Here is a 23,788-nt window from a genome sequence, read left to right on the forward strand (position 1 = left end):
ACTCACAAAGCTCTGCTCCATGAGAGACCAAACACAGCTGTTACAATGCCCAAATCCCTGCTTGACGGGGCTCGCCAGACCTGCCTTCAGCCCAGGAAGGCAAGAGTGGCTTTGCACAGATTTTCTGGGTTGTTATTACAGGGTGAAGGGAAAAAGAGGGGTTTGCTATGACACAGGTTGCCTGAGGGATGAAAAAATGGTTTGAGCAAGCTGATGGTGTGGAAGGACATCCAGTCCTCACACTCAGATTGTCCATCTGCCCCCAGAGCTTCCTTGAGCAAGGACAGTGCCTTTCCTGCCCTTCTTCTCCCTGCTATCACTGTCAGGGTGAGCACACCACAAAAAATGAATAAAACCTGTTTGCTGGAGAGGGGCCACCCCTGTGGCAGACACAGCACTGCTCGGCAGCCTGGGGCCCGCAGCCACCGCCAGGAAAACCCGTGGGCTTAACTCAGCACCGAGATATCCCCCAGAGCAACATCTTTTGCAAGAAATGAAAGACAAAAAATGATATCATCTCTTTGGAAGGCTGCCCAAAGATACGCTGTGATTTACATCATGGAGCCCAGAAGCACATGGGAACTGCTGCCCCAGTGTCACAGGAGCTGCTTCTCCTCCGGTTGTGCCAAGGGCTGCATCCTGAGAGGTGCTGGCCAAGGGCAACCCCATTAGAACCAGTTTATAAGGTGTTCAGCTCTCAAATGATCTTATCATAGAGGTTGCCAACACAAAATAAGGATGGACAGAGAGGGGTGGAAATCTGAGAGGAAAAAAGAAAAGGTTCCTGTTACAAATCAGTGTTTGATTTGTTTTGCTTTATAAGCAAAGGGATCCAGCTCCTGGAGGTTCAAGAGTTGAATTAATAACCTGTGGCAGATTTATCTAATGCTCCAGCTCCAAAGGGAGCAGTTCAAGCAGATGTAAGTACCAACTGCTCTGCCAGGCATGGCACCAGGAAGGAAGGGAGTAGGAGAAAAAGCCCCTTTGCACAGCAGAGGTGGGTGAACATGCAGGTGCAGACATCACACAAGCAGAGGAGGTGAGCGAGGGGTCCACAAAGCCACCAGGAACCCCAAGCAAAGTGCCACAGAGCCACCCTAACCCAGGGTGGTGCAGACCATGCTCACCATCCAGGTGGTTGCGGGAAAGGTACTTGAGTCCTTCATCCAGCAGGATCACGGGCAGTGAGATCTTCATCACAACCACCCACTGCGGCCAGCTCAGGGGGGTCACCTGGAAGATGAGCTGCAGGGCAGAAAGGATTGGACATGTCAGCAGGGAAGCAGGTGGGATACTTTGTTGGTTTAAGGGTCCCATTGTTGTATGGCAAAGGTTGAGAGAGGGTCATCCCAGGTATAAGGAGGGAGGATCCAGACAGCCCAAACAGGCGGATTTCTTCAAGGTCTGTCATGATCCAAGGTGGCTCTTGGCCAAGATGAGTAAAAAATTATGTCCTTCATCTCTCCTGCAAATGGGGAAAGTGAGGCACAAGGTAGGACTGTGTGTTTAGGTGCTCACAGGTGCTTAGCAAGTGACAAGGGACAGTGTAACCTCCTAGGTACAGAGACACACTTCATCTTAAGCATCTCTGGGCATCAACCGAGGCACCCCCAACCTTGCAAAGGAAGGAGACAACTCCAGAAAGGGCTGAACCACCTTCTGGAAATTATCTACATCCCTTTGCATTGCCTATAGGGAGAGCTTCTGACTTCTGGCTCATGGGGCAGAATGACTCCTATATTCCATGCTGGGTTGAGTCATGGGACCTGGTCCTGAGGGCACCTGCTGGGAACAACCATCCCAGAAGTTTCCAGACCCAAAGATTGCTCCAGGGATGTCCTTGTCCACAGGAGGCATAGGGAGGTGACAGAGGGCACTCACAGGCATGGGCTTGACATAGAGGATGAGGAAGTGCAGAGCCATGGACATGATGATGGCCCCCAGCAGCCAGATGTTGAGCCACGGTGGCATCCGCAGCAGCGACTGGTTCTCAGAGACACTGTGAAAGGGAGGGGACAATGTCAGGCCCAGAAACCTCCCCACACCTGCCCACGCTGGGAATTTCATATATCCTTGCTATATCCTTGCTTTTCCAGGGGCTGTTCATCTTCAGGCTTTGCTGAGAACTGGATCTGGATGCCCAACACAACCAGCCATGCATGGATTAGGATCGATCACTAATGACCAGGTCGCTAATGAATGCAGATCCAGTCCTTCCTTCCCTGCTCTCAGCCACAGCACACAGCCTTGGAGGAGCTTCTCTATGGAAAACCCAGCGGTCCCCCGTGAGGATGCTCTGAACGGCTCTGCTGAGCCAAAGCAAAGCCCTCAGCCCACCCACAGACGCTCAAAGAGACCCTGCACAAAATCAGTCATGCACAGAGCAAACAAGGCAGCCCTGTGGCCACCACACCTGTTCAGAGCATTGCACATTTCGATTGTCACCAGCACAGACAGAGCCATCGTCGTTGGGTATCGCGACTCGAAGATCTCACAGTCAATTCCTTCAAAGATGGGGTTGTCCTCAGTGCACCTCATGAAGTTCCTCTGTCGGCACAGGAAACCGCTGGTAAATACACGGCAGAGCAGCAGGACAGGCAGGAGAGAGGAGGAAGAGTCGACTGGTTGGGGGCACGTGATGAACTGGGTTGCTGTTAAATATCCCACAGTTCAGAGCAACCAGTAAATTGCCTACAGTGACCCAGCTTCTGCTGGGGTTGGGGTAGGGGCTGGACAGTGGCTTTAAGACTCTCAGGTGCATTTAGGAAAGAGTTTGCCCACACACGTGTCTCCATCAGAAATCCATCTTGCATGGCACATGCCATTGGGATGTGATAGCACCTGCTTTCCCCCCCACCCTGCCGTTTTCACATTAGCTACAGGAATGTAACGTGAGAACAGATCCCTTCCAATATGGGAGGTACTTTCAGCTTCTCTGAATCAAACTTTCACTACCACGCTGGTGGCTAGCTGAAGCAAGGCTGGAAATGTGAGCCTTGGAATTGGGGAATGCCACAACCAATGCAGAGGAAAGGTGGATGAAGGACTCCAACACCTGAATGCACGCCCTCACCCATCTGCTCCAGCTGTCAGCCTGTTCCCCTCCTGACTCACCAGCTGATGGAAGGAGACCTGCGGTCCCTCGGCATCGTACAGGAACCACCAGGTCGCTGCGCCCACCGTGGCCAGGCCCACGTACACTGCAGCCGAGAGAGACACCCTTAGCCCAGCACCCAGAGAGGGCCCCTGCCCCAGAGCACCCCAGGCACATCCTAACTGCCCACCCGCACCGACAGCACTCACCTCCCACAGCCAGGTAGCGGAAGAAGAGCCAGCCACTGATGAGGGGCTCCTTGGGGTTGCGGGGCTGCTTGTCCATGATGTCCAGGTCGGGGGGGTTGAAGCCCAGCGCGGTGGCCGGCAGCCCATCTGTCACCAGGTTCACCCACAGCAGCTGCACAGGGATGAGGGCCTCGGGCAAGCCCAGGATGGCTGTCAGGAAGATACTGCAGGGAAAAAACAAGAGATGTGAAATTAGACAAGCTCTGGGCAGGCAGAGAAAAGTTCTGTGTCATGCAAGGGGGAGAGAGCACCTGGATCCAAAGCCCCAAACTGAATATCAACCCAAAGTCCTGAAGATGAACGACAGCCCCTGATTGGGAACCTGAAGCCCAGCACTGAATTTTGCAGCTAAAATTTGTTCCTGTTGCAATTAAAATTTGCTTTGCAGTTGTAACCCAACAACCAACGTCCTCACAGCCACAAAGGTTCCCATTCCCAGCACAAACACCCATGCTGAAATGCAAGGGCAAAGGATGCCCAAGTGATCCCAAGCTTGTGCTGATGTTGCTGAGGACTGGGAGGGAGAGGCAGAGAGCTGTGACTGGGTGACAACAGCCTGTGCACAAACATCTGCACCCAGCTCAGGCACTCTCATGGCCTTAAATAGGCAACACTTTAACAGAATAGGTCCTGTGGACTGGCAGGACTGGAAAACTACAAAAAAAAAATCTCCCTGCGCTTGGGGAATGAGACATGGTGCCTGGGATTACCAGTTTGGGCACTACATGCTGCCAGGGCCAGGAGACATGGACAGGTCTGCAGGTCACCTGTCCCAGGGGATGTGTCCCCACACTGCTGCTCCTGCAGCATGGTGCCTGGTGTGGGAGGCTCTCACCAAACGACCTCCCCGACATTGGAGGAGATGAGATAGCGGATGAACTGCTTCATGTTGTTGTAGATGGCTCTGCCCTCCTCGACGGCCGACACGATGGTGGAGAAGTTGTCGTCAGAGAGCACCATCTCAGCAGCTGACTTGGCAACGGCCGTGCCCGACCCCATGGCGATGCCAATCTCTGCCTTCTTCAGGGCTGGAGCGTCGTTGACGCCGTCACCTGTCTGCAAGAAGCTTTGGTTAAGTGTGCAAGGCATTGGGCAGGGTGGGGAGGAAGGGACAGGGGGGTGGTGGGGTGTGCCTGAGGGCTCACCATGGCCGTGATCTCATTGAAGGACTGGAGGTACTCGACGATGCGGGACTTATGCGCCGGCTCCACGCGGGCGAAGCACCGGGCCTCGCGGCACGCCTGGCGCTGCTCCTCGGGGGACAGCTCATCAAACTCCCGGCCCGTGTAGGCCTTGCCAGACACGTCCTCAGTCTCTGAGAAGATGCTGATCCGGCGGCAGATGGCCACCGCCGTGCCCTTGTTGTCGCCGGTGATCATGATGACGCGGATGCCGGCCTTGCGGCACATCTCGATGGAGGAGGTGACCTCCTTGCGGGGAGGGTCCAGCATCCCCACACAGCCCACAAAGGTCAGGTCGTTCTGGGTGGGAGGAACACACCCCAGACCAACATTAACCCCTTGGGATGCATCCACTTCCCCCCCTGCTGTGACACCACCCTGGGCACAGGGATTTCCCTGGGGAGGAAACTTTCAGGAGGTTTCCTACCAACTGCCCCACGGATGCACTCTACAGCCCCAATCCAACAGGATGCTCCCATCCCCTCTGCTCCTCCTCACACCTTTTCTCTTTGCTCCCCTCCTCCCCATCCCTCACAATGGTCTCCAAGGCCCTCTCAGCTGTTACCCCACAGGAACACATCCTCAGTGAGATGGGGCTTGTTATCCTTCAGATTGGACCCTGAGGTTTGCAGAGGAGATGAGCCATTACACCGCCCACAGAGAAACCAGAGGGAAAATACTTCTGGGACAGCTGGAGTGTGGGGGGAAACTTTGGGAATAAGGAAGAAAGCTCCTGGCCGAAGCTCCGGTGCCGTACCTCGTAGTGGATGAAGGCGGCGGAGTCGTGCAGCTGCATGGTCTCCCTGCGGACAGGCGAGTCGTGGGTGGCCAGCGCCAGGCAGCGCAGGGTGTCGATGCCCATGCCCCAGTCCCGGATCCTGCCCAGGATCTTGTCCCGCACCGGGGCCGTCAGCGGCACCTTGGCAGGGCCCACGCGGACGTGGGTGCAGCGCTCGATGACGCTTTCCGGGGCACCCTGCGGAGGAGAGGAGGGCTCAGGGGCTGCACTGAAGCTGCAGGATGGGCATCTCTTGCCAGCACCGCAGGAAGTGCCAGAGGGAGGGAAGGCGCCAAGTTTGGGCAAAGGAGAAGGAAAGCTCCCCAAAGTGCAGCGGGCACACGCCGGCCCTGCGGCTCGGGGCACTAGATGGCAGCCTCCGACCGAGCGCACCGGGATCGCGCACCGGGATCGCGCACCGGGATCGCGCACCGGGATCGCGCACCGGGATCGCGCACCGGGATCGCGCACCGGGATCGCGCACCGGGATCGCGCACCGGGATCGCGCACCCGCACCAGGTCACCAAGAGCAGGATCTGCTGGAGAGGAGCTGACTCCTGCCAAACCTGCGTATCTGCCCCAGATACTGCCGCCCCACAGATCCCCGCTCCGGCCTGGAGGGGATGAGGGCTGTAAATCTGTGTGAAAAAAATGTGGGATACTCAGCGGATGTTTGTGATGCCTTCTCAATTCAGGAAAACATGCCCTTCAGCACCCCAGCATCTCACCCCAGCCCTTCTGGCCTAACAAAAGACCCTGACATTGGTCTTTAATATGCAACTTGCAATCCTTCTATTGCGTCTCTTAAAAAGCTTGCCCAGGACCACAGATCCAGAGGCTTCAGAGGGTCCCAGCCTGACCTGGAGGGCAGAGTTCACCTACCCAGATCATCTCCCAGTGGGAACAACAACATACAAACCTTCTCAGAGTCAGCAGGGGGAAATTCCACCACATCTCTTCTCTCGGGAAGAAAATGCCCTATGAAACACTACTTTATTTCTGGTTACAGTGGAAAACTGGACATCATCCTTTGGGCATTACTGGCATCTGGAGGGTCCAAGCCTTTAATAAAGGCAAGTGCCCAAATTCTGCACAGGGGCAGCTCTCCCTTGCCCCAGCACCAGCAGACTCAGCACCTTTTCCTCCCTTTAAATCATCTCATCCCCATTTTTTCCTAATCCATATGGCGAAGACTCACCTCCTGTCTGACCCCACCAGCCCACCTGCTGGACCCTGGATCCACAGGCAGATAGAGTGGGAGAGGAACTGCAGAGCATCATCACTGCCCCGTGCAGCAAGGGCCAAGCCCTGCTGGGTGTGCAGAGGGGAGGAGGACCCTGCAGGTGCTTTGCCCCTACCTTGACAAACATCTTGCTGCCCGTGGAGTTGTTGCTGGGCCCGGTGGGAGTGCAGTACACGGACATGGACTTGCGGTCCCGGGAGAACTCGAGGGTGCACTCCTTCCTCATCAGCTGCTTGATCACCTGCAGGAGCAGTGCTGGGCTGAGCCTGGACGTGCCAGGGACACTGGTGCTCTCTGCCTTGGCTGACGGCCCTGCTGAGCCCCGGGGATGGGAGGAGAAAGGCAACCACAGGAGCCAGGAAGGATGGGACAGGGCTAAAAGCTTACAAGCTTTCCATATCAGAAAGGAGTCAGGAGATTTATTACAACCTGCTCAGACCTATCCAGGGAAAAAATGCTGGAACAGAGAGCCCTTTGAGCAAGTAAAGACATTATAAGATCTAAAGCGGAGGAAATCCAGACCCAAATTAAAGTGTATTTTCACCCAGGAGGACAGGGAGACACTGGAGTAGGGGAATTGCCAACACAAGATATTTTCATGTCAAAAATAGATATTTCCAAGCAGCAAGTGTCACTGGAGAAGGCAAGGCTCTGGGGAAGAGGGTTTGGTTCATGCTGGAGGGTGGCTGCTCAGTGCAAACTGGACACCTAAAGATAACTCCAAATTTCCTCATGTGCAGCCAGAATTCGGGCTATCACTGAGAGGGTCTCTCCTGGCTGAGCAGGGACTGGACTGAGCTGGAGCCTCAGGAATCACCTGCTCCAAAGCTCCATGTAGGCTGGTCCTCAAGGCCCTGGGATCAGCCCCCCGGGGCCATTGCACCATCTGTTCCAAAACCAGCTCACCCTGAGAGCCCAGAAATCACATCCTTGTGCCAGATCAGTCCCTTGGATCATTGCAAGTGTTTATTGCCCAAGCACCAGATATCCTAAATCCCTCCTCTCCCTCCAGTCCCCCAGTGCTGGAGTTCACAGGAGCTTCTCCCCACTCACCGAATTGCAGGCATTGGCTCTCTCCACCTTGGAGAGTTTGCTGAGGTCCGTGTTGAAGACGTTCATCTTCTCCACCAGGCACGTCAGGGCTGTTTCAGTGGCTTCCCCCACCTTCTCATAAACCTTTTTGGACTAGAGGGCAGGAAAAAAGATCTTCAGCTTTAGAGCACATCCTCTACATGCTGCTGCCACCAAGGCTGCTGTCACCCACCACACCAGAGCATCCCCTTGGGATGAGCTGAAGCCAGGGAAGGGGATCCCAAGGGACAAACTCTACTGGCTTTGCCCCGAAGCACAGCAAGAGCCTCCCCCCACCCCACCCGGCCCTGGTGCTCCCTCACCTCGTTGTAGTCCAGCGAGGAGTCGTTGCAGAGGGCACAGATGGTGGCCAGCTCCACCAGCCCGTCGTACTGCCCGCACTGCACCGGCTGCTCGTCCTTCAGGCTGTGGGCAGAAAGCAACCCCAACAGCCTTACACCAGCTCACACCTTCAAATGCACTTAGCTCATCCTAAAGATCCCCTCTAGGGGGATATATAGTCTGTATATCACTCTTGTAAATGTGGGAGAAAGAGCCCAGTTAAAGCCCCAGTGCTGGCAATAAATCCTTGGGTTCACATTTTGTACTTTATGAAATGGGGCAGGACTAAATTGCAAATAAAATATCACAGGAGGCAAATGAATTCTGGAAGTGGCCCAGAATAAAGGGGGCTGCAGAGGAGTTCAAAGGAGCAAGCAGGGGCTGCTCACAGGCTGGTGATGAAGATGATGGGCCAGAAAAGGGGCAAAGAAATTCACGTTAACATCCACCTCCTCAGGGGTTTCCATTTGCTGGGAATCCAGAGGAGCTGTGGAACCAACAGCAAGTCCCTTCTCCTCCCTGTAATGCTGCTTCATGCTCCATAGGGAGCCCAAGGGAGCGCTTAGGAGCAGCAGAGAACTTTCACAGCTGTACTGCTGTGACGGCTCCAAGCAAGCAGTGAACTGTGATCTTTGCTTCCTAAATAGCAGCTCTTTGCTACAGAAAGGAGCACAAATGTCCTGGAAAGGAGCAGCCCCGAACACTCCAGGCAAGCCAAATGCTTCTCCTCGCCTGGTGGTAGGAATGGCAGCAGTGGTTTTGAAGGGAAATAAAAAATTATCCTGGTTCCAGCAGAGGTAACTGCAGGTTAGAGCTGTATAAACCCAGCCGGTCATCTGCTTGCTGGAAAAATAATTTGTCAGGCATTTACTAGGATCAGCTTATTCCACTGTTGGTTCCCAATGGAAAGAACATTTTGGAGCCCTTGTTACAGCTCGGGAGCGGAAAACAGGGAGCAGCCAAGAAAATCTGAAAAATCTGTTTGCTGAGGGAGATGAAGCCGCACTGGGCTGTGAGTGGGAAGGGAGATCCACTGCTCCTGCCCAGAGATGCTGCCCAGCCCTGGGCTCATGGGAAGGGACAGAGGGTGGAGGAGGGAGCTGTGGACACTCTGGATGGGTTTCAGTGTTTGGGAAGGTGGAAATACCAGGCATGGCTTTGCAGCATGTGATCCCCGGGATATTGCTGGGAAGGGATGGGAGGATACGGCCCCATCGTCAGCGGTCCCTGCATGCAGCCAGGTGAGACCCATGTGCTGGGAAAAACACCAGCAAAGGCACTGCTGGCTGGGTGCTGTGTGAGCAAACCCAAGATCCAGCATGAAATATCCCCCTGTCAAGGCCAGGCTAAAGCAAACAAGCATTTCAGTCCCACCAGCCCTGGGGGAAAGGCGAGTTCTCTCCGTGACACCTCAGTGAGCCCACACATCCCCCTCAAGACACAATACAGGCACAGGGCTAAAGCAAAACTCAAGAGCAACACAAATTGTTGCAGACCAACGCAGTGGCCCTGAATGCAGTGCCCAGAGGAAAGGGGACTCTGAGCAGACACAACTTCAGCCCCCCAGTCCTCCTCAATTTTAATTGAAAAGCACTGATTCACACCAGCTTATGACCTGGCTCAGTTTTTAATGGAGATTCCCAGCCAAGGATCAAATTGGCTCTATAAATATTCATGAAATTAAGTCTGAGGCCAGGATGAATTACAGCTGCTCCACGGATAAGCAGAAGGGACCATGGTGACGAACGTGTCTGGGATCACAGAACAAAGCAAAGCAGAGCAGAGAGTGCTCCCACCACCAGCTGAGCTTCTCATCTGCCTTCTTCCCAGACTTTGCCACACTGGGGGCCACCATCTCCTTCCAAAGGAACAGGAATAAATAAATACAACAGCAGAAAACCCCATGTGTGTGATAACACTTCAGGGAAAATCCCCCAGCTTCCACTCCCTGCCCTCAGCTGCAGCTCTGCAAAGCCCGTGTCTGCCCTGAGACACACCCTGCCATCAGCAGGATCGTGCCCTGGGCACACCAGCATGGGAGCCATCCCTGCCGTGGACACAGAGCTCGGGGAGCACTTTCCTGGTGGGGTTTCAGCCATTTGCAAGTCCTCTTGATCACTGCTGGTGGCTCCTGGACAAGCTGCCAGCCCCGCATTCTGCTCGGGGCAAGGGCAACAGCTGCCAGTCAACACCCAAACTGTGCAGGCTCCAGAAATTTGAAGAGTCATCGACTACTGCAAAAAGCCTCATTCATCACCATTCCCACATTTGCCATCTTCTCTGGTTCACAGGTGGCCTTGTTTTACTGGGATTGCTAACGAAGGGAGAGCCAAGCGTGTGGGAGCCCCTCTGCTGAGCAGTGGGAAGGCAGAGCCAGGGTGAGCACCACCCAAATCAAGTGGGGCAGGAGCTGGATGTGAGGGACAGTGACACAACTGCCCTGGTCCCCACGACCAGCAGAGTACAGTCAATCACCCAACACTTGCAAGCCCAGCGTGGCCAAAAGACAGTGCACAGCGGGTGTCCCCATGGACAGGGTTGCAACCAGCCTCAGAAAACCCTCCTTTCTCCCCAGCTCATGGGGACCCCCGGCCGTGGCCATGAACCCGACCCTCCCACCTTCCCCCAGCTGTGCTGCCAGCCCAGGGCCACCCTGTGTCCCTGTGAAGGGGGCGGGCCCCTCACTCACATCTGTCCCTCGGGGGCGTAGGTGGAGCCGGTGATGCTGAACTCGTGCAGGCTGCACTGGGTGCCCTCCACCTTCTCCATGATGAACATCTGCCAGGGGGAGAGGTGGAAACGAGCATTAGACAGCAAATTTTTGGTACAACCCTCGTGCCCAGCATCTGGCACTGTCCCAGTGATAGCCCTGCTGGCACCAGGCTCAGCCCCCTCCCTGCTCAACCACCACTCCTGGCTGTCCCCAAACCCTTCCAGCTCTCCCCTGCCTTATTCATGTTCACCTCCTCCAGCTCTTTCTTTCCCTAGGGGAGGAGAGACACCGAGCCTGTTCCTAAGAAGGTGCCTGTGTTTTTCTTGGAGCAGAGAAGGAGCTGGGTCAAGGCTTCCACTCCTGCCCTGGCTGCCCTGGAAAGCCTCTGAAGGGCAGGATCCGAACAGCTGCCTCTGCCACCCCTTCCCAGCCAGCTCAGGCACCAGCCTTGTGCCTTACTGGGATCACAGCTCAGCTCATTAATAAAGCCCCAGTGAGCCATTAAAGTCCCCCACACTCTATTTTTAGTGATTTTTGCCTTTCAAAATCCTTCTAGATTCTCTTTTGCTGCTATAATGAGACGAATCCCTCAAATTCTAAAATAAAATAAAAATTCCCCTCTCCCTAAGCTCTCCCAGACTCCCCTTGTCCCCTCCCAGCATAGCCCACCTTTGAGGGCAGCATCCCCTAGGAACAAGAGCAGGGCCTGACCCCAGCCAAGGAGACAGTTCAGAGATGCTCATTTCTGCTTACTCGTTATTTATGACCCATACTGAAGCCAAAAAGCAACATAATAAATAAATAAGTAAATAAATAAATAAATAAATAATATTTGTTTGGCAAATGCCTTTTCCTGGCTGCAGGGAGAAGCCAGGATGGAATCTGGCTGCAGGGAAGTGCTGCTCTCCTCAGCTCCATGAACTTGCTGAGTGCCTCCAGAAAGCAGGTGCAGGGAAAACTGTCCCCCTCCAACCTGTCTCAAAATAATTGTTTTTTCTCTATTTATTTTCCTCTGGTTATTTGAGTTGTTTCCCAGGAGAGGGAAGCAACAGATGCTGGAGAAATCAGGAGGCATCACTCAGCACCAGAGATGCAACAGCTCCGGGTACCACCCACTTCTCTGCCTTCCACGTTTCCTCTGGCAACAAACAGAGGTTAATTTGCTGTTGTTATTAATTACTGTTAATAATACAAGGAAACCTCGTCAGTGCAGCCACGTTGGCAGGTATGAGCCTGCCCCACACAGAAGGTGTCCCAAGGTATGAGCTTAGGGCCAAGCCAGGCAATAAAGGGCACGTTCAGGGGAGCACACTCACGGCATGTCTAGCACCAGGACACCTCGGTGGGTTTTCTCACCTCCCTATTTTACAGGTTTAGGCAAATCAAAGGAGCAGGTTCAAATCATACACCTCCTATGTGAGTAATTCTGAGCCCAAAACAACCTTGCCATGGCTTCCCAGCTTCCCAGCTATTTGCAGATATCCTGTTTATTGGGCTAATGCCCTCAGCTCCTTTCCCAGGGCCCCTCCTGGAGGCCCATCAGCATTCCTGACAGGTTTTGAAGAAAGTAATGAGCCAAATGGCTGCAGAAGGGCTCCTCTGGGAGTCACTGGGTTCCTCTGGCAGTGGGTGTAAACTCAATAAAGAAACCAAACACATCCTATCTCCTTTGGTGACAACACCCCCAGAGACAGACCCAGAACATGAGGTGAGGCACCCAGTCTGAGACAACATCAAAGGCTAAGCACCCTTCATCTCTTTTTGAGACATCCAATGCCATCGGCCTTCCAGAGAGCCAAATTCTCCCAGCCTCTTCAGAAAATAGACTCCTGAAACACCAACCAGACTCATTTATTAAAAAAGCTGAACGCACCCACCCCAGCCACTGATGGTTTTGCCTGATATGGGTCTGTTTGTTTTCAAATGCTCATGGCTACAAAACAATTATTACTTTCACAATAGCATCCTTCTTATTAAAAAAGGGAAAAGGGAAATAAAAAAAAACATTCCAAGCCCTTTATTTTTCCATGCCTTTTAAAAAAAGGTGCTACATAACCCACAGCAACCAGAGGTTATATCAAATTTCCTGCTGCTCCCAGCTTGCGTGACTGGCCGAGCATGGGGGTGGCCAGGGCACTGCAGAGGGGTTTGCAGGGCTTCGGTGTGATCAGAGAATCACTGAATGATTTGGGTTGGAAGGGACCTTAAAGCTCATCTCGTTCCACCCCCTGCCCTGCGCAGGAACACCTTCCACTGTCCCAGGCTGCTCCAAGCCCTGACCAATCTTGGACACTGCCAGGGATTGGGCAGCCACGGCTCCTCTGGGCACACTGTGCCAGCCCCTCACCACCCTCAGAGGGAAGAATTTCCTCCTCATATCTAATCTAAATCTCTCCTCCTTCAGTGTGAGGCCATTCCCCCTTGTCCTGTTGCTCCAGGACCTTGTCCAAAGTCCCTCTCCAGTTCTGTTGAAGCTCCTTTAGGCACTGGAAGGGGCTCTGGGGTCTTCCCGGAGCCTTCTCTCCTCCAGGCTGAGCAACCCCAGCTCTCTCAGCCTGTCGATGTCTTGGCAGATTTCCAGGCTGAGAAATGGGCAGGTTTGTGGGCAGTGGAAAGAGTCCAGAGGAAACAGCTGTCTCTTAAGCAGTTAAGAGGAGAGGTAAAGTTTCAATCACAAAAATAATATAAAAAATATCAGGAGCAATAGAAGGAGGTGGGAATGCTGCAGGGATGCAGCTCAGGTGGGGGCTGTTGACAAGTCAGGCTCACAGAGGGGCTGCCCAACCTCTTGTACTGCACAGTGAACAGCAGCTCCAGCACCCAGCCAGGGGAACGCAGCCAGCAGCACCCCAGGGCTCCCCCCTACCCTGACCCTTTTAAAGCCATGCCAGTGATTTGGGGTTTTAGTGCAACAGAGAGGCTGGAAGGAAAATGTTACTACATGCTCATGAAGAGTGCAGCCTTCTCCCAAAGGGTTGCAGCATCACTCCTCCTCCCATGTCCCATTGATCCTGCCTGGCCCTGGTGCTGTATCACGGCTGGATACTGATGGTGAGTATTTGTAGCGAGCAAAGGGCACTCGTGGATGCACCATCCCTGGAGCAGCACATGGCAGCAGCTGTGGGCTCGTGGGGAAGACAGGTGTGAAGGATTCATCTCCACTACTCCGTATTTTCTGTAGTGTCTTTAAAGGAACTACTCATCGAGAGGCAGACAAGGCAGGATTGCTGTCTGGAATTGTAAGAGCTGTAATCATCAGTCACTGTTCCATCAATCAACCCATGGATCAGCATCATTTTCCTCCTGCACTGGAAGCAGCCCCAGCCAACAAGCACCCACTGGCAACTGGCACAGCCCCTGGGGACCCCCAGCCAGGTCTCCCAGTAATCAGTGACAGGTTTAGACAGACAACAGTGCTGAGGCAGTGTCCTGGAGACTGCAAAGCAAACACTGCCAGCACAACTCCTGGGACCAAGAGTTTGCACGTCCAGGCTTTGCTACAAGCTTTGTAGAAAATAAACCCCTTTCTGCTCCTGTTCCCCAAAACACCAGCAGCCATCTCAAGGACAGCCAAATATCACCAGCCACCTCCTCCTCCCAGACACGGGGTGCCAGCATCTTTTCCCCCCCAAGCCCACATCTCCACTTTGGGTCCTGACTTTCAAACGCCACCTTCCTGGAAAGTGAAGGTAGGATGCATAAAAGGGTGCTGCAAGTTTTAGGAGAGTGATTTAAACATGAGAGCAGAGAGAGCAGTGATGCTTCTATGTCCCTTCTCCTCCTGCCAGGCTCCCGTTGCTCCATGGTTATTTAATGGTTGGGAGAAGGCTGTTCCTGGTTCCTCCATGCCCTGGGCTGGGGGAGATGGTGATCTCAGAGAGCCCCAGCTGACCTTACAGTAACACGAACCACAGGTTTACTCTGATTTACCAAGTGGGTTTGTGGCTTTGTTACTGTAACCTTGGGTGGACTTGAGGTAAGAGCAAAAGCACCGAAGTCTCGGCCATCCTGGGTGGACAAGGTCCCCAGCACGAAGCACCTCATTTTGGGGGGCTTTGGGGGGCACAGCTCCACCCCTGCTGACCACCTGGCGTCGATGTGTGTCCTGCTGTGCTGACCCAGACACCACCCTGGCCACGAGACCCCAGCACTGGGTGGGACCCAGAGACACGGCACAGCCCTTAAAAACCCGGCTGAGGGTTTGAAACCAGACCTGAAGACCTCCAAGAGCCACTTCACAGCTTGACAGACCCGATGCCAGCAGTGAGACAGTGAGCAGGCCCCGCTCAGCAGCACGCCCTGCAGCCGAGCAGCTGTGCTCACCCAATTAATGGGCAAGTTAATGAAATCACACTCAATTAATACATTTTCCCAGGTTATTGATAGGCTTGTCTGGCTGTTTGCTCCCATGGCTGAGCTGGCTGTTTGGCACAGGAGCATGTCCCAGACACGCCTACGGCTGCCCAGCACAAATATTGACGCTCCTGCCGCTCACAGGGCCCCGTCCTGGCCACGTCAGCACGGGAATCCCTGTCCATTAAACATTAACACCCCTGCCTGTGCGTCCTGGGGCCAGCCCTGCTCCCAGTATCGTGCCCTGGGAGCCAGGATCCAGCCAAGTGAATAAACAGATATTGGAATGGGGTTGTGGGGAGATGGGCTGGAGGATACTTTGACTTTTTAACTGAATTTTTTTTTTTTTTGCGAAGTTGCTGAGTTCATTCTGCAAATGACAATTGATGCCAAAACCCTTGTATGCCACTGCCCCACTGTGTCGCTCTCCCTGCCTCAGTATCACCATCCTGGCTCTCCTGACTGTGCCACACTGCAGGGGATGGTGGCACTTCTTTCCAAGTTCAAGGAACAGACCTTCCAGTAGGAAGTGGTTTGGAAAGGCATGGTCACTCCTCCTTCTCCTCCTGCAACGTGCAGAGCTCAGGAGACCCCAAGCACTGGGGTCACCCTGTCCTTGTTTTGCTGCATCACTGGCTCTGAAAATGGGGCTGGTGGGAACCTCCTCCTCATGCGAGACACGGGCACTTTGGTCCTGCTTTGTTCAGGCCCTGTCTTGTTCTGTATCATTTACAGGGCAGAAATACCAGACATTTCCAGTCATCTGCAGTTTGTGCTGAGCTAACCAGTGGCCAAAGCCTGTGGCCAGTTTGCAGCACTGTCCCAGCTTCCCACCACCCTATCTGTGTGTCAGAGAGGAGGGACGTTGGCCAGGTCCTTTTTTTCCCACAGCAACACATTTTCCAAGGTTCTCCTATAAAACAACATGCCAAAGCCATGTAAAAAGCTTTCCCAACACTCATGGATTAATGGGGAAACTGAGAAGTACTCAGCTGGTCCAGGCTTTCCTAACAAGTCACCTCTCCACATGGCTAGGCTTGTGGGAGCAAAACTCTCTGGTAGATGAGGAACATTCAAACTCTTCACCAAACCACCCCAGGGCTCCCTCCATCAGAAATGCTTTTCACGGGTCCAGGATTTCTCACTGGTTTGGTTAAAAACAGGGGGGAAAGAGCAAGAGAGCAGAGGAGGCTGATTGCATCAGCATTTCCAGGAGCTCTATATCAATGTCACATCCCAGCAGGAAGAAACATCCCCTGGAAAGTGACCCCTGAAACGAGACTGCAACACAGCACCTCCACAATGGTGTGCTGATAAAAGTGAGTTTTCTAATTACCCCCAAGCCAAGAGAAGCCCTGATCCTTATTGACCCTGTCTAGGGGAACCTCGGGGCTTCCTATAACCCCTCTTCCCTGCTCACACCCCCACATTCCTAACATGACACAACTGTGGTGAGGACACACAGAGCCCAGCACCACAGGATGGGGTGCTCTTAAGCATCCCCCTTGCACCTCCAGACCCCAAGCCCAGCCGGCTCTCACCCGGCACACGGACATCTGGTTGGTGGTGAGGGTGCCGGTCTTGTCGGAGCAGATGACGGAAGTGCAGCCCAGGGTCTCCACTGAGGGCAGGCTCCGGACGATGGCGTTTTTCTTGGCCATGCGGCGCGTGCCCAGGGCCAGGCAGGTGGTGATGACGGCCGGGAGGCCCTCGGGAATGGCGGCCACCGCCAGCGCCACCGAAATCTTGAAATAGTAAATGGCCCCCCGAAACCAGGAGCCGCCGTGCACGGGGTCGCTGAAGTGGCTGATGTTGATGACCCAGACGGCGATGCACACCAGGAAGATCACTTTGGAGAGCTGCTGGCTGAACTCATCCAGCTTCTGCTGCAAGGGGGTTTTCTCGGGCTCGGTCTCCACCATCTGGTTTCGGATCTTTCCGATCTCGGTGTACACCCCTGTTGCAATAACGATCCCTACGGCCTTCCCAGCTGCAATGTTGGTGCCCTGGGAGGGGAGGAAAGGGGCAGAGTGGATATGTGGGCATGAAACCTCTTGGTTTGAGCAGGGAAATGGATTGCTTGTTGTGAAAGGAGAACATGAGATCTTGGTTAAGAGGAAAATGGGACATCCTGGGTTTTTATATAAACCCACCCTAAGGAGCAGGAGAGCCCTTCCTGAGAGCTGTAGCCCCTTGAGGACTTGACTTCTGCCTGAAAAGAGCATGAGAAAGGAGGAAACCCAAATTTGCAACAGCTCCAGGCTCAACCACAAACCTCTTCCCCATCCATAATGCATTCAACATGATGGAAAAAAAAGTGCTCTGAGATTGCCCAAGGTATTTAAAGGCCTTATGTGCCACAGCCCAAATGAAATCCAAATGAAGCAGGTTCTTATTTTTATGGATTTGGAGCTCTTTTTTATGGATTCAGGTCTTATGCATGCACTCCCTTTCTTTGCTCAGAGATCTCCCACATCCACCAGCCTCTGCACTTTGGAAAACCACAGGAGAGGTGGAGACAGGTGGAAGGGACTTACGGAGAAAAGCATGTTCTTCTTGTCCTGGTTGACAGCCCGGGGATCAGGGATGGGGTCAGCATGTTTGATCACCGACACAGACTCCCCTGCCAAGACAAGAGGGGAGAGATGGACCACCCATGTTCCCTCTCCAGCCTCAGCTTATTACTGTCCCTGCATCACACACCCCATAGTGCTCTAGAGCAGCACTTTGCCACTAAACTATCCAAACCAAACATCCACCATGGAGATGTCAAACCCCACATGTCACACAGGAAAGCCTCAGGCTTGTGTTCTGCAGGAGGGATACCCAAGCACCGGACACATCTCACCTATTCTGTGACTTTGAGGACCTGGGAAGATCCAAGCATCATCTAAATCTTGCTCTCCCACCCATTTCCCACCCCAGCAAAGCACTTATCCTGGCATCAGTTCCAAAATTTGCCTCCATGAAGATGGCAGAAGGAAGCTGCCCCTGCTCCGTGAGGCCCACACGCACCTGTGAGGATGGACTGGTCGACCCGCAGGGTGGTGGAGCGGATCTCTATGATCCGGATGTCTGCTGGCACCTTGTCACCAACTGCAAGGACAAGAGCAGAGCAGCTCTGTCAGGGGGAACTGGCAGCGCCCAACACCCCAAGCTGACACCAACCATGTGCAGATGCACAGCAGCACCCAGCCTGGAGCAATGAGGGGTCCAGCCCCTGGCAAAGAGCCCTGCACTGGGATACCTCATTTCTGCATGTAAAGCTTTGTTAAAGCTTCATTTTGTCTGTCTATAATTTACAAGTCTGCCCCCAGCCAAACCCTGGTGGTGCCCTTCCTGCTGTGCTCATCCCCTTCCCCACCATGTCCCTGTCTCTCCTCTTCCCTGCAAACTCCCTCTACACCTCCATCTTGCCTCTTTCCTGCAAGAAAAACCACAACATCCCCACGTTGGAGCAGTCCAAGCTTCCTAATGCCCATCTTGACCCTACTTCAGGTTTCTCTGGGCTGACTGGAGGCTGTTGACAGTGGAAAATCTTCTGTGTCCAAGACAAACAACCATCCCTGGCTCTCCTGGTATGGCACAGTGGGCACAGGTGAAAGCTGCCCATCCACTGCCAGCCACTCAACACCACCCTCCAAGACACTAGGGCTTCTTTAAAAAAAAACATTTAAAGCTGCTTTTCCTGCTGGGTTTCTTCCTCCTGGCTCTTCCTCCTGCTCCCTTATCAGCTGGACAAAACCACGCTCCGACGCTTCGGAAATATTGAGGCCGAGGGAGCCCTGGCTCCCAGCCCTTCCCAGCCCTTACACAACACTGCTGGCCTGGCTGCTAACGATGCTCTCAAATCCCAGACTGTAACGAGGGCTTCCTCCCAGGGCTCATAAACCCCCCCAGCACAGTGGGAGGGGGCTGGCGCCGCTCCACCACCCAGCCAGTTATTCCAGCTGCAGATCCCAGCACTCCAGGATGCAGCAGCAATATCTGCCATCCAGCCAGACCTCCCCTGCTCCCTGTCACACCTGTCTGGGGGACACTGAGCTGGGGGGTGCCAGCACAGACCTCCCCAAAACATCCACTTCATGCACAGACTCAGACTCTGCGTCTGTTCAAGGGGGCTGCAGCATCTTAGAGGGAGCAAAGAGCTCCTCTTCCCCCGGGAAAGGCAGGAGGGCTTGCAAACATGAGCTAAACCTGCACAGAAAGACTCTTGCAGCAACCAGGGACAGAAAGAGCCCTGGTGCCACAGGGGTGGCACTTGCTCCAGGGTACACAGTGCCTTATTATCCCACGGCACAGGACAGACCTGGCCCCGCCATTAGCCAGGTACTGAACACGTGCTGATTCCCCCAGCACCAAAGTCTGCCAAGGGAAAGAGAGGAAAACAGGAGGACACTGCCCAAGCAGCACAGGGGTCACAGCAACTGCTGGAGCTCCAGAAGAGATGCTCTGCCTGCACTTTTTGGGAAAGGCAAAAGCTGCCTGCACCAGGACTCACCTCCACGACCTTGTCACAAACGGGCAAAACTCAGCTGGGTTTAAGCAGCCTGCCAACTTCCAACCACCCTCCCTCCTTGCCTCAGTGCAACAGGTTTCCTGCTCCCTGCTGCCAAATTTATTGCATTTGCACATGCAAACAGCAGCTAGTCCCTCCTGCCTGTGTTGTCACACTGTCCTCAGGGCATCACCTGGATGTCCACCGCAGGTTCAAAGCTTTTCCTCCTGGTGTGCTTTCCTACCAGGTGCCTGACAGCACCCTCACCACTTTCCATAAGCTTCTAAACCCACAATTTGCTAATAATTTGCAAACCCGTCCAGAGAGCTCAGCTCTTTCCATTCCAGTCGCAATGCTGATTGTGCCATTAAAAAGTAATATTGGGCTGCTGATGGGCAGGCAGTATGTACTCGATTTGGGGAAAGATGGCAGAATTTTATTAATAATTCATTAATTTAATTAAAGGCCAGGTCAGCAACCGGACTGCATTGTCAGAGCTGGTTTGGGAGCGCCGCCAGCTTGCCCAGCTGAGGATCTGGCTGGCTTGATCCTCCCTGCATTATTTTTATGTTCATCTTCCAGCTGAAGCCCAACTGGAAGACATAAATAACAACGAGCTGGCTGGGCACAGGAGGGATTGCAGCATGTTTCCACCAGCAGGGCCACAAGGAGGAAAGGAGAGGATTAGTTTTGTGGCTCTGGGGGTTTATGGCATCATTTAAGGAGCAAACAAAATGGAATAATTGGAATGCATCCTCCTCAGCTCTGCTGGGGCAGGCAGCAGACCCCCAGGCATGCTCTGCTGAATGCACAGCCCCAACAGAAGGGCTGGGGGGTAAAACTCACCCAGAGGCAAAAGCACCCTGCAGCTGGTCCCCTCTGGCTCTCACCCTCCCTGGATAACCAGCCGCAATTCCCAGGGAAGCCTTCCCACACAGGCTGCCTGCAGCAGCACCCAGCACCGGCCCTTCACCCACGCCTCATCCAGGGATGCGCGTGGGAGAGCCACTTCCAGAGAGAGGGAATCTTGGTGAAAGTTAAAAGTTCTTCTAGTTCTTCCAGAAAAAGGGGAAACCCTCCCGAGACACAGAACCTGCCTCAGAAATGGATACTTTTTTCTCTTTTCTGCTGTTGCTCTCTACTGCCTGATGCTCACGTGAAGCCTTGGCAGGGTGAAGAGCCACAGCTTTGGGGGACCCCCAGCCAGTTCCACCTCCCCATCCGACCCCATGCCCTGGGGTGATGGCACCCTACCTGCCACCTCCACGATGTCCCCCGGGACGATGTCGCGGGCGCGGATGCGCTGCACCCCGCTGCGGTCGGCGCGAATCACCTTCCCCATCTCGGGCTCATACTCCTTCAAGGCCTCAATGGCACTCTCAGCATTTCTCTCCTGCAAGCAGACAGGAGCAGAGCTGCTGGTGCTGGAGCTGCTGGTGCCAGCAGGCTCCTTCCCCACCCGCTGCAAAGACGGGAAAACCCAAACCCCGGCCCTGGCTTCAGAATCCATTGACACCATGGATGGAACAAGCAGCACGCCTTCTTCAGCGTCTGCAAAACGATTCCTGCTGGTTTAAACCACACCAGATCCTGGACATTGCCTGGACCTTTGGGGATGATCATCTTTGGGAAGCAGCATATCCCAATCAACTGTATTTTTCCCCACCCAGCAACCCCACCTGAAGCTGCAGATAAATAAATGGCCTGATAATGAATAGATACAAAAGAGGAGCATCACTGGCTGAGGTGTTTACTCATCCCCCAGGAGGGACAGAGTGAGGAGAGGGACAGCAGCCACTGTGGCTGTCTGGTGGACAGGGCAAAGAGCTTCCCTTGGAAAATGCATTTGGCCCTGGCCAGGAGACAAGCAGTTTTTGCCTGTATAACTACAAAATAAGCTCCAACCTGCAAAAATTGCCAAAGAAGGACTGAAGGAATGAGCCAAGAGGCAGCCAGCAACTGAACATCTGTGCAGGGGCATGGGGAAGCACAGCCAACGTGAAAATTGAACCTTTGGGAAATGAGTTACCAAGGGCATGAAGCAACCAGGCCTTAAGATGAAGGATCTCAGCCACGTGGAGCAGAGACCCCAGGGGCAGGCGGGGGCTGTGCCTTACCTGCCACACACCCACCACAGCGTTGGCAATCAGGATCATGATAATGACAATGGGCTCCACAAACGCCGTCGTGGTCTCCTCTCCTTCTTCAAACCAGGCCAGGATCTGGTGGCAAGAGAAAAGAAGGAGCACAGTGTGGTTCAAACAAGAGCAACAACATTTTAAAAAGAATGATGGGAACAAGAGCCAAACAACAGGTGGTGTTTGCTGTAGAGAAAACAACCTGGAGGTGGCCAGAGCCACATGGCTTGGTCCAAGAGTGGAACTGCCATACCCCACTGCTGGAGCCTCCACTCCTCTGCTGGGATAACCTAATGCATTGAACAAGTGGGGCTGGAGCAAACAGCCATGCAATGCCTGGATGAGTGTTTGCACCAGGAAAGCCTCTCTATTTGTGTTTAGTGCACCTGTGGGGAGACCATGGCCATGAGCTGATGAGTGGGGAGACCAGGCAGCACTGCAGCCCCTCCCAGGCAGCAGGCCAGTGATGCACCACGAGTAATCAGTGCAGTAAGAGCAGCTCTGCAGAGCAGGGACTGACCGTGTGGCTTCTACCACCCTGAGCCCCCTCTCCATCCCACAAAGGCCTCATACCATAGTACGAATGAAGCAAACACACAGATATTTCCACTCCATTTAACTGCTCATCGACCTGTGCTGTGTCAACACAGCAACACCCCTCTGCTCTGTCACAGAGGCACAAGGACCTCTGGCACAGGGCTTCACACCTGCTTTACCTGCATTCACTTCATTGCGTGTTGTTTTGGGAATGTACTAAACCCCACAAGGGACCAGCTTTCCCCCTTATCTCCCCATGAATCACATCCAAAAGGAAGAGACAGGAGTCTCAGCTTTGCCATCCCTGCCAAACACACTGACTACACTCTAAAAAATCAATCATTCTCCAGCAGCTTGATGGGAAACCTCCTCACGCAGAGTTGCTCCCAAGGCAGACTGTGGGCAAAGCTGAACTGACAGTTCAGCACTGGGGCACTGCAAACCAGGCTCAAATCATCAGCCTGGAACAGCCCCCTGTAAACAGAAAGCAGCCCAGGGAGTTGTTTGATATCACTTTTGGATGGATCAGCATTACTGGAAAATCCTCCAATCCCATCTTTAAGCAGATGCAGTGATATTGCCATTATGCCCTAGAAACCACTGCTCTGCTGCTGCATCTCCTTCGTCCCACAGGCACCTGGCCACCTTTCCTCTTTGGATGTCACCTGAGGCCATATGTGCCCCAGAAGGTGCCACCCCAAGCTCCAGGTACTTACAAACGACAGAAAAGCTGCCATCAAAAGGATGCGGACGAGTAGGTCTTCAAACTGCTCCAGTACCAACTCCCAGAGGGACTTCCCTGGTGGGAAAACATGAAGCCAAGCACAGTCAGTGCTCAAAAAAATCCCAGAGGACAGGTAATTTAGACCACTGAGGCCCTAAGACCCACAGAATCCCATCCCTGCTTGCTTCAGAGCTGCTCCAGTGCCCCTTGGCCATGGGCACTGGTGAGGACATGCAGCATTGCCATGGGGGGTTCTCTCTAAAATGAAATGCTTTCATTTGTGGCACTTCCCTGCTTTTACTGGCTCTGTTTTTAACTAATGGAATCAAATCCTCTGTGTTTCTATTCACAGAGGTAGCCTCCCCATCACAGGGAAGCTCTGCTGTCAGCCCAGCTTTCTCTGGGATTAAAACCAAGATTAAAAGACCCCAGAGATTCCCTCTTCCTTGTCCCCAGCACACTCCGCCCAGACTCAAGGCATGTACTGCCACCTCCAGCCCACGACTTACCTTCTTCTGCAGGGAGTTCTGTGGGTTTTCATCAGCAGCCCAAGGAGTGCAATACAGCAAAAAATGATAAAAATAAGAAGATAATTAGTGATTTGGACCCAAACTAGCAATCCCTTCCTTTATGCCCAGCAGTTCACTCAGTACCCCAAAATGCAAATTTTTCTGCACATATTCCCACATCAAGGCAGCTTGTCCTTAAACTTCTCAGTCTAACACCAAGTAAGCAGCCCTGGAAACATCACTTCCCTGCTGCAAGTGGCTCCGGCAGCATTTATTCCTACACTCAGCCTGCCTAAAAAAATACTCCTCAGGAGCTGCCCTCTCCAAATCCAAGACACAGAAGTCCAACCATCCCATAA

The 23,788-nt window shown here is 53.6% G+C and overlaps 1 protein-coding gene across 2 annotated transcripts in view; it reads right to left on the bottom strand.

Moving 5' to 3' along the window:
* ATP2A3 (ATPase sarcoplasmic/endoplasmic reticulum Ca2+ transporting 3) overlaps positions 1-23,788 on the bottom strand; it is a 52,322-nt gene that overhangs the window by 9,802 nt on the left and 18,732 nt on the right. For both annotated transcript variants that reach the window (XM_048324493.1, XM_048324492.1), the window contains exons 2-20: positions 23,430-23,447; positions 22,913-22,995; positions 21,639-21,743; positions 20,776-20,914; positions 18,039-18,119; positions 17,561-17,646; positions 16,565-17,029; positions 10,647-10,735; positions 7,939-8,041; positions 7,598-7,729; positions 6,660-6,785; positions 5,281-5,499; positions 4,488-4,823; positions 4,178-4,398; positions 3,304-3,506; positions 3,115-3,200; positions 2,414-2,547; positions 1,882-1,999; positions 1,128-1,245 (exon numbers count right to left, since the gene is read on the bottom strand). In XM_048324493.1, the coding sequence (XP_048180450.1) occupies positions 1,128-1,245; positions 1,882-1,999; positions 2,414-2,547; positions 3,115-3,200; positions 3,304-3,506; positions 4,178-4,398; positions 4,488-4,823; positions 5,281-5,499; positions 6,660-6,785; positions 7,598-7,729; positions 7,939-8,041; positions 10,647-10,735; positions 16,565-17,029; positions 17,561-17,646; positions 18,039-18,119; positions 20,776-20,914; positions 21,639-21,743; positions 22,913-22,995; positions 23,430-23,447 (2,862 nt within the window). The remainder of the gene's footprint in view (positions 1-1,127; positions 1,246-1,881; positions 2,000-2,413; positions 2,548-3,114; positions 3,201-3,303; positions 3,507-4,177; positions 4,399-4,487; positions 4,824-5,280; positions 5,500-6,659; positions 6,786-7,597; positions 7,730-7,938; positions 8,042-10,646; positions 10,736-16,564; positions 17,030-17,560; positions 17,647-18,038; positions 18,120-20,775; positions 20,915-21,638; positions 21,744-22,912; positions 22,996-23,429; positions 23,448-23,788) is intronic.

This window comes from Corvus hawaiiensis, chromosome 20 (assembly GCF_020740725.1).
Source record: "Corvus hawaiiensis isolate bCorHaw1 chromosome 20, bCorHaw1.pri.cur, whole genome shotgun sequence".
Lineage (NCBI taxonomy): Eukaryota > Metazoa > Chordata > Aves > Passeriformes > Corvidae > Corvus > Corvus hawaiiensis.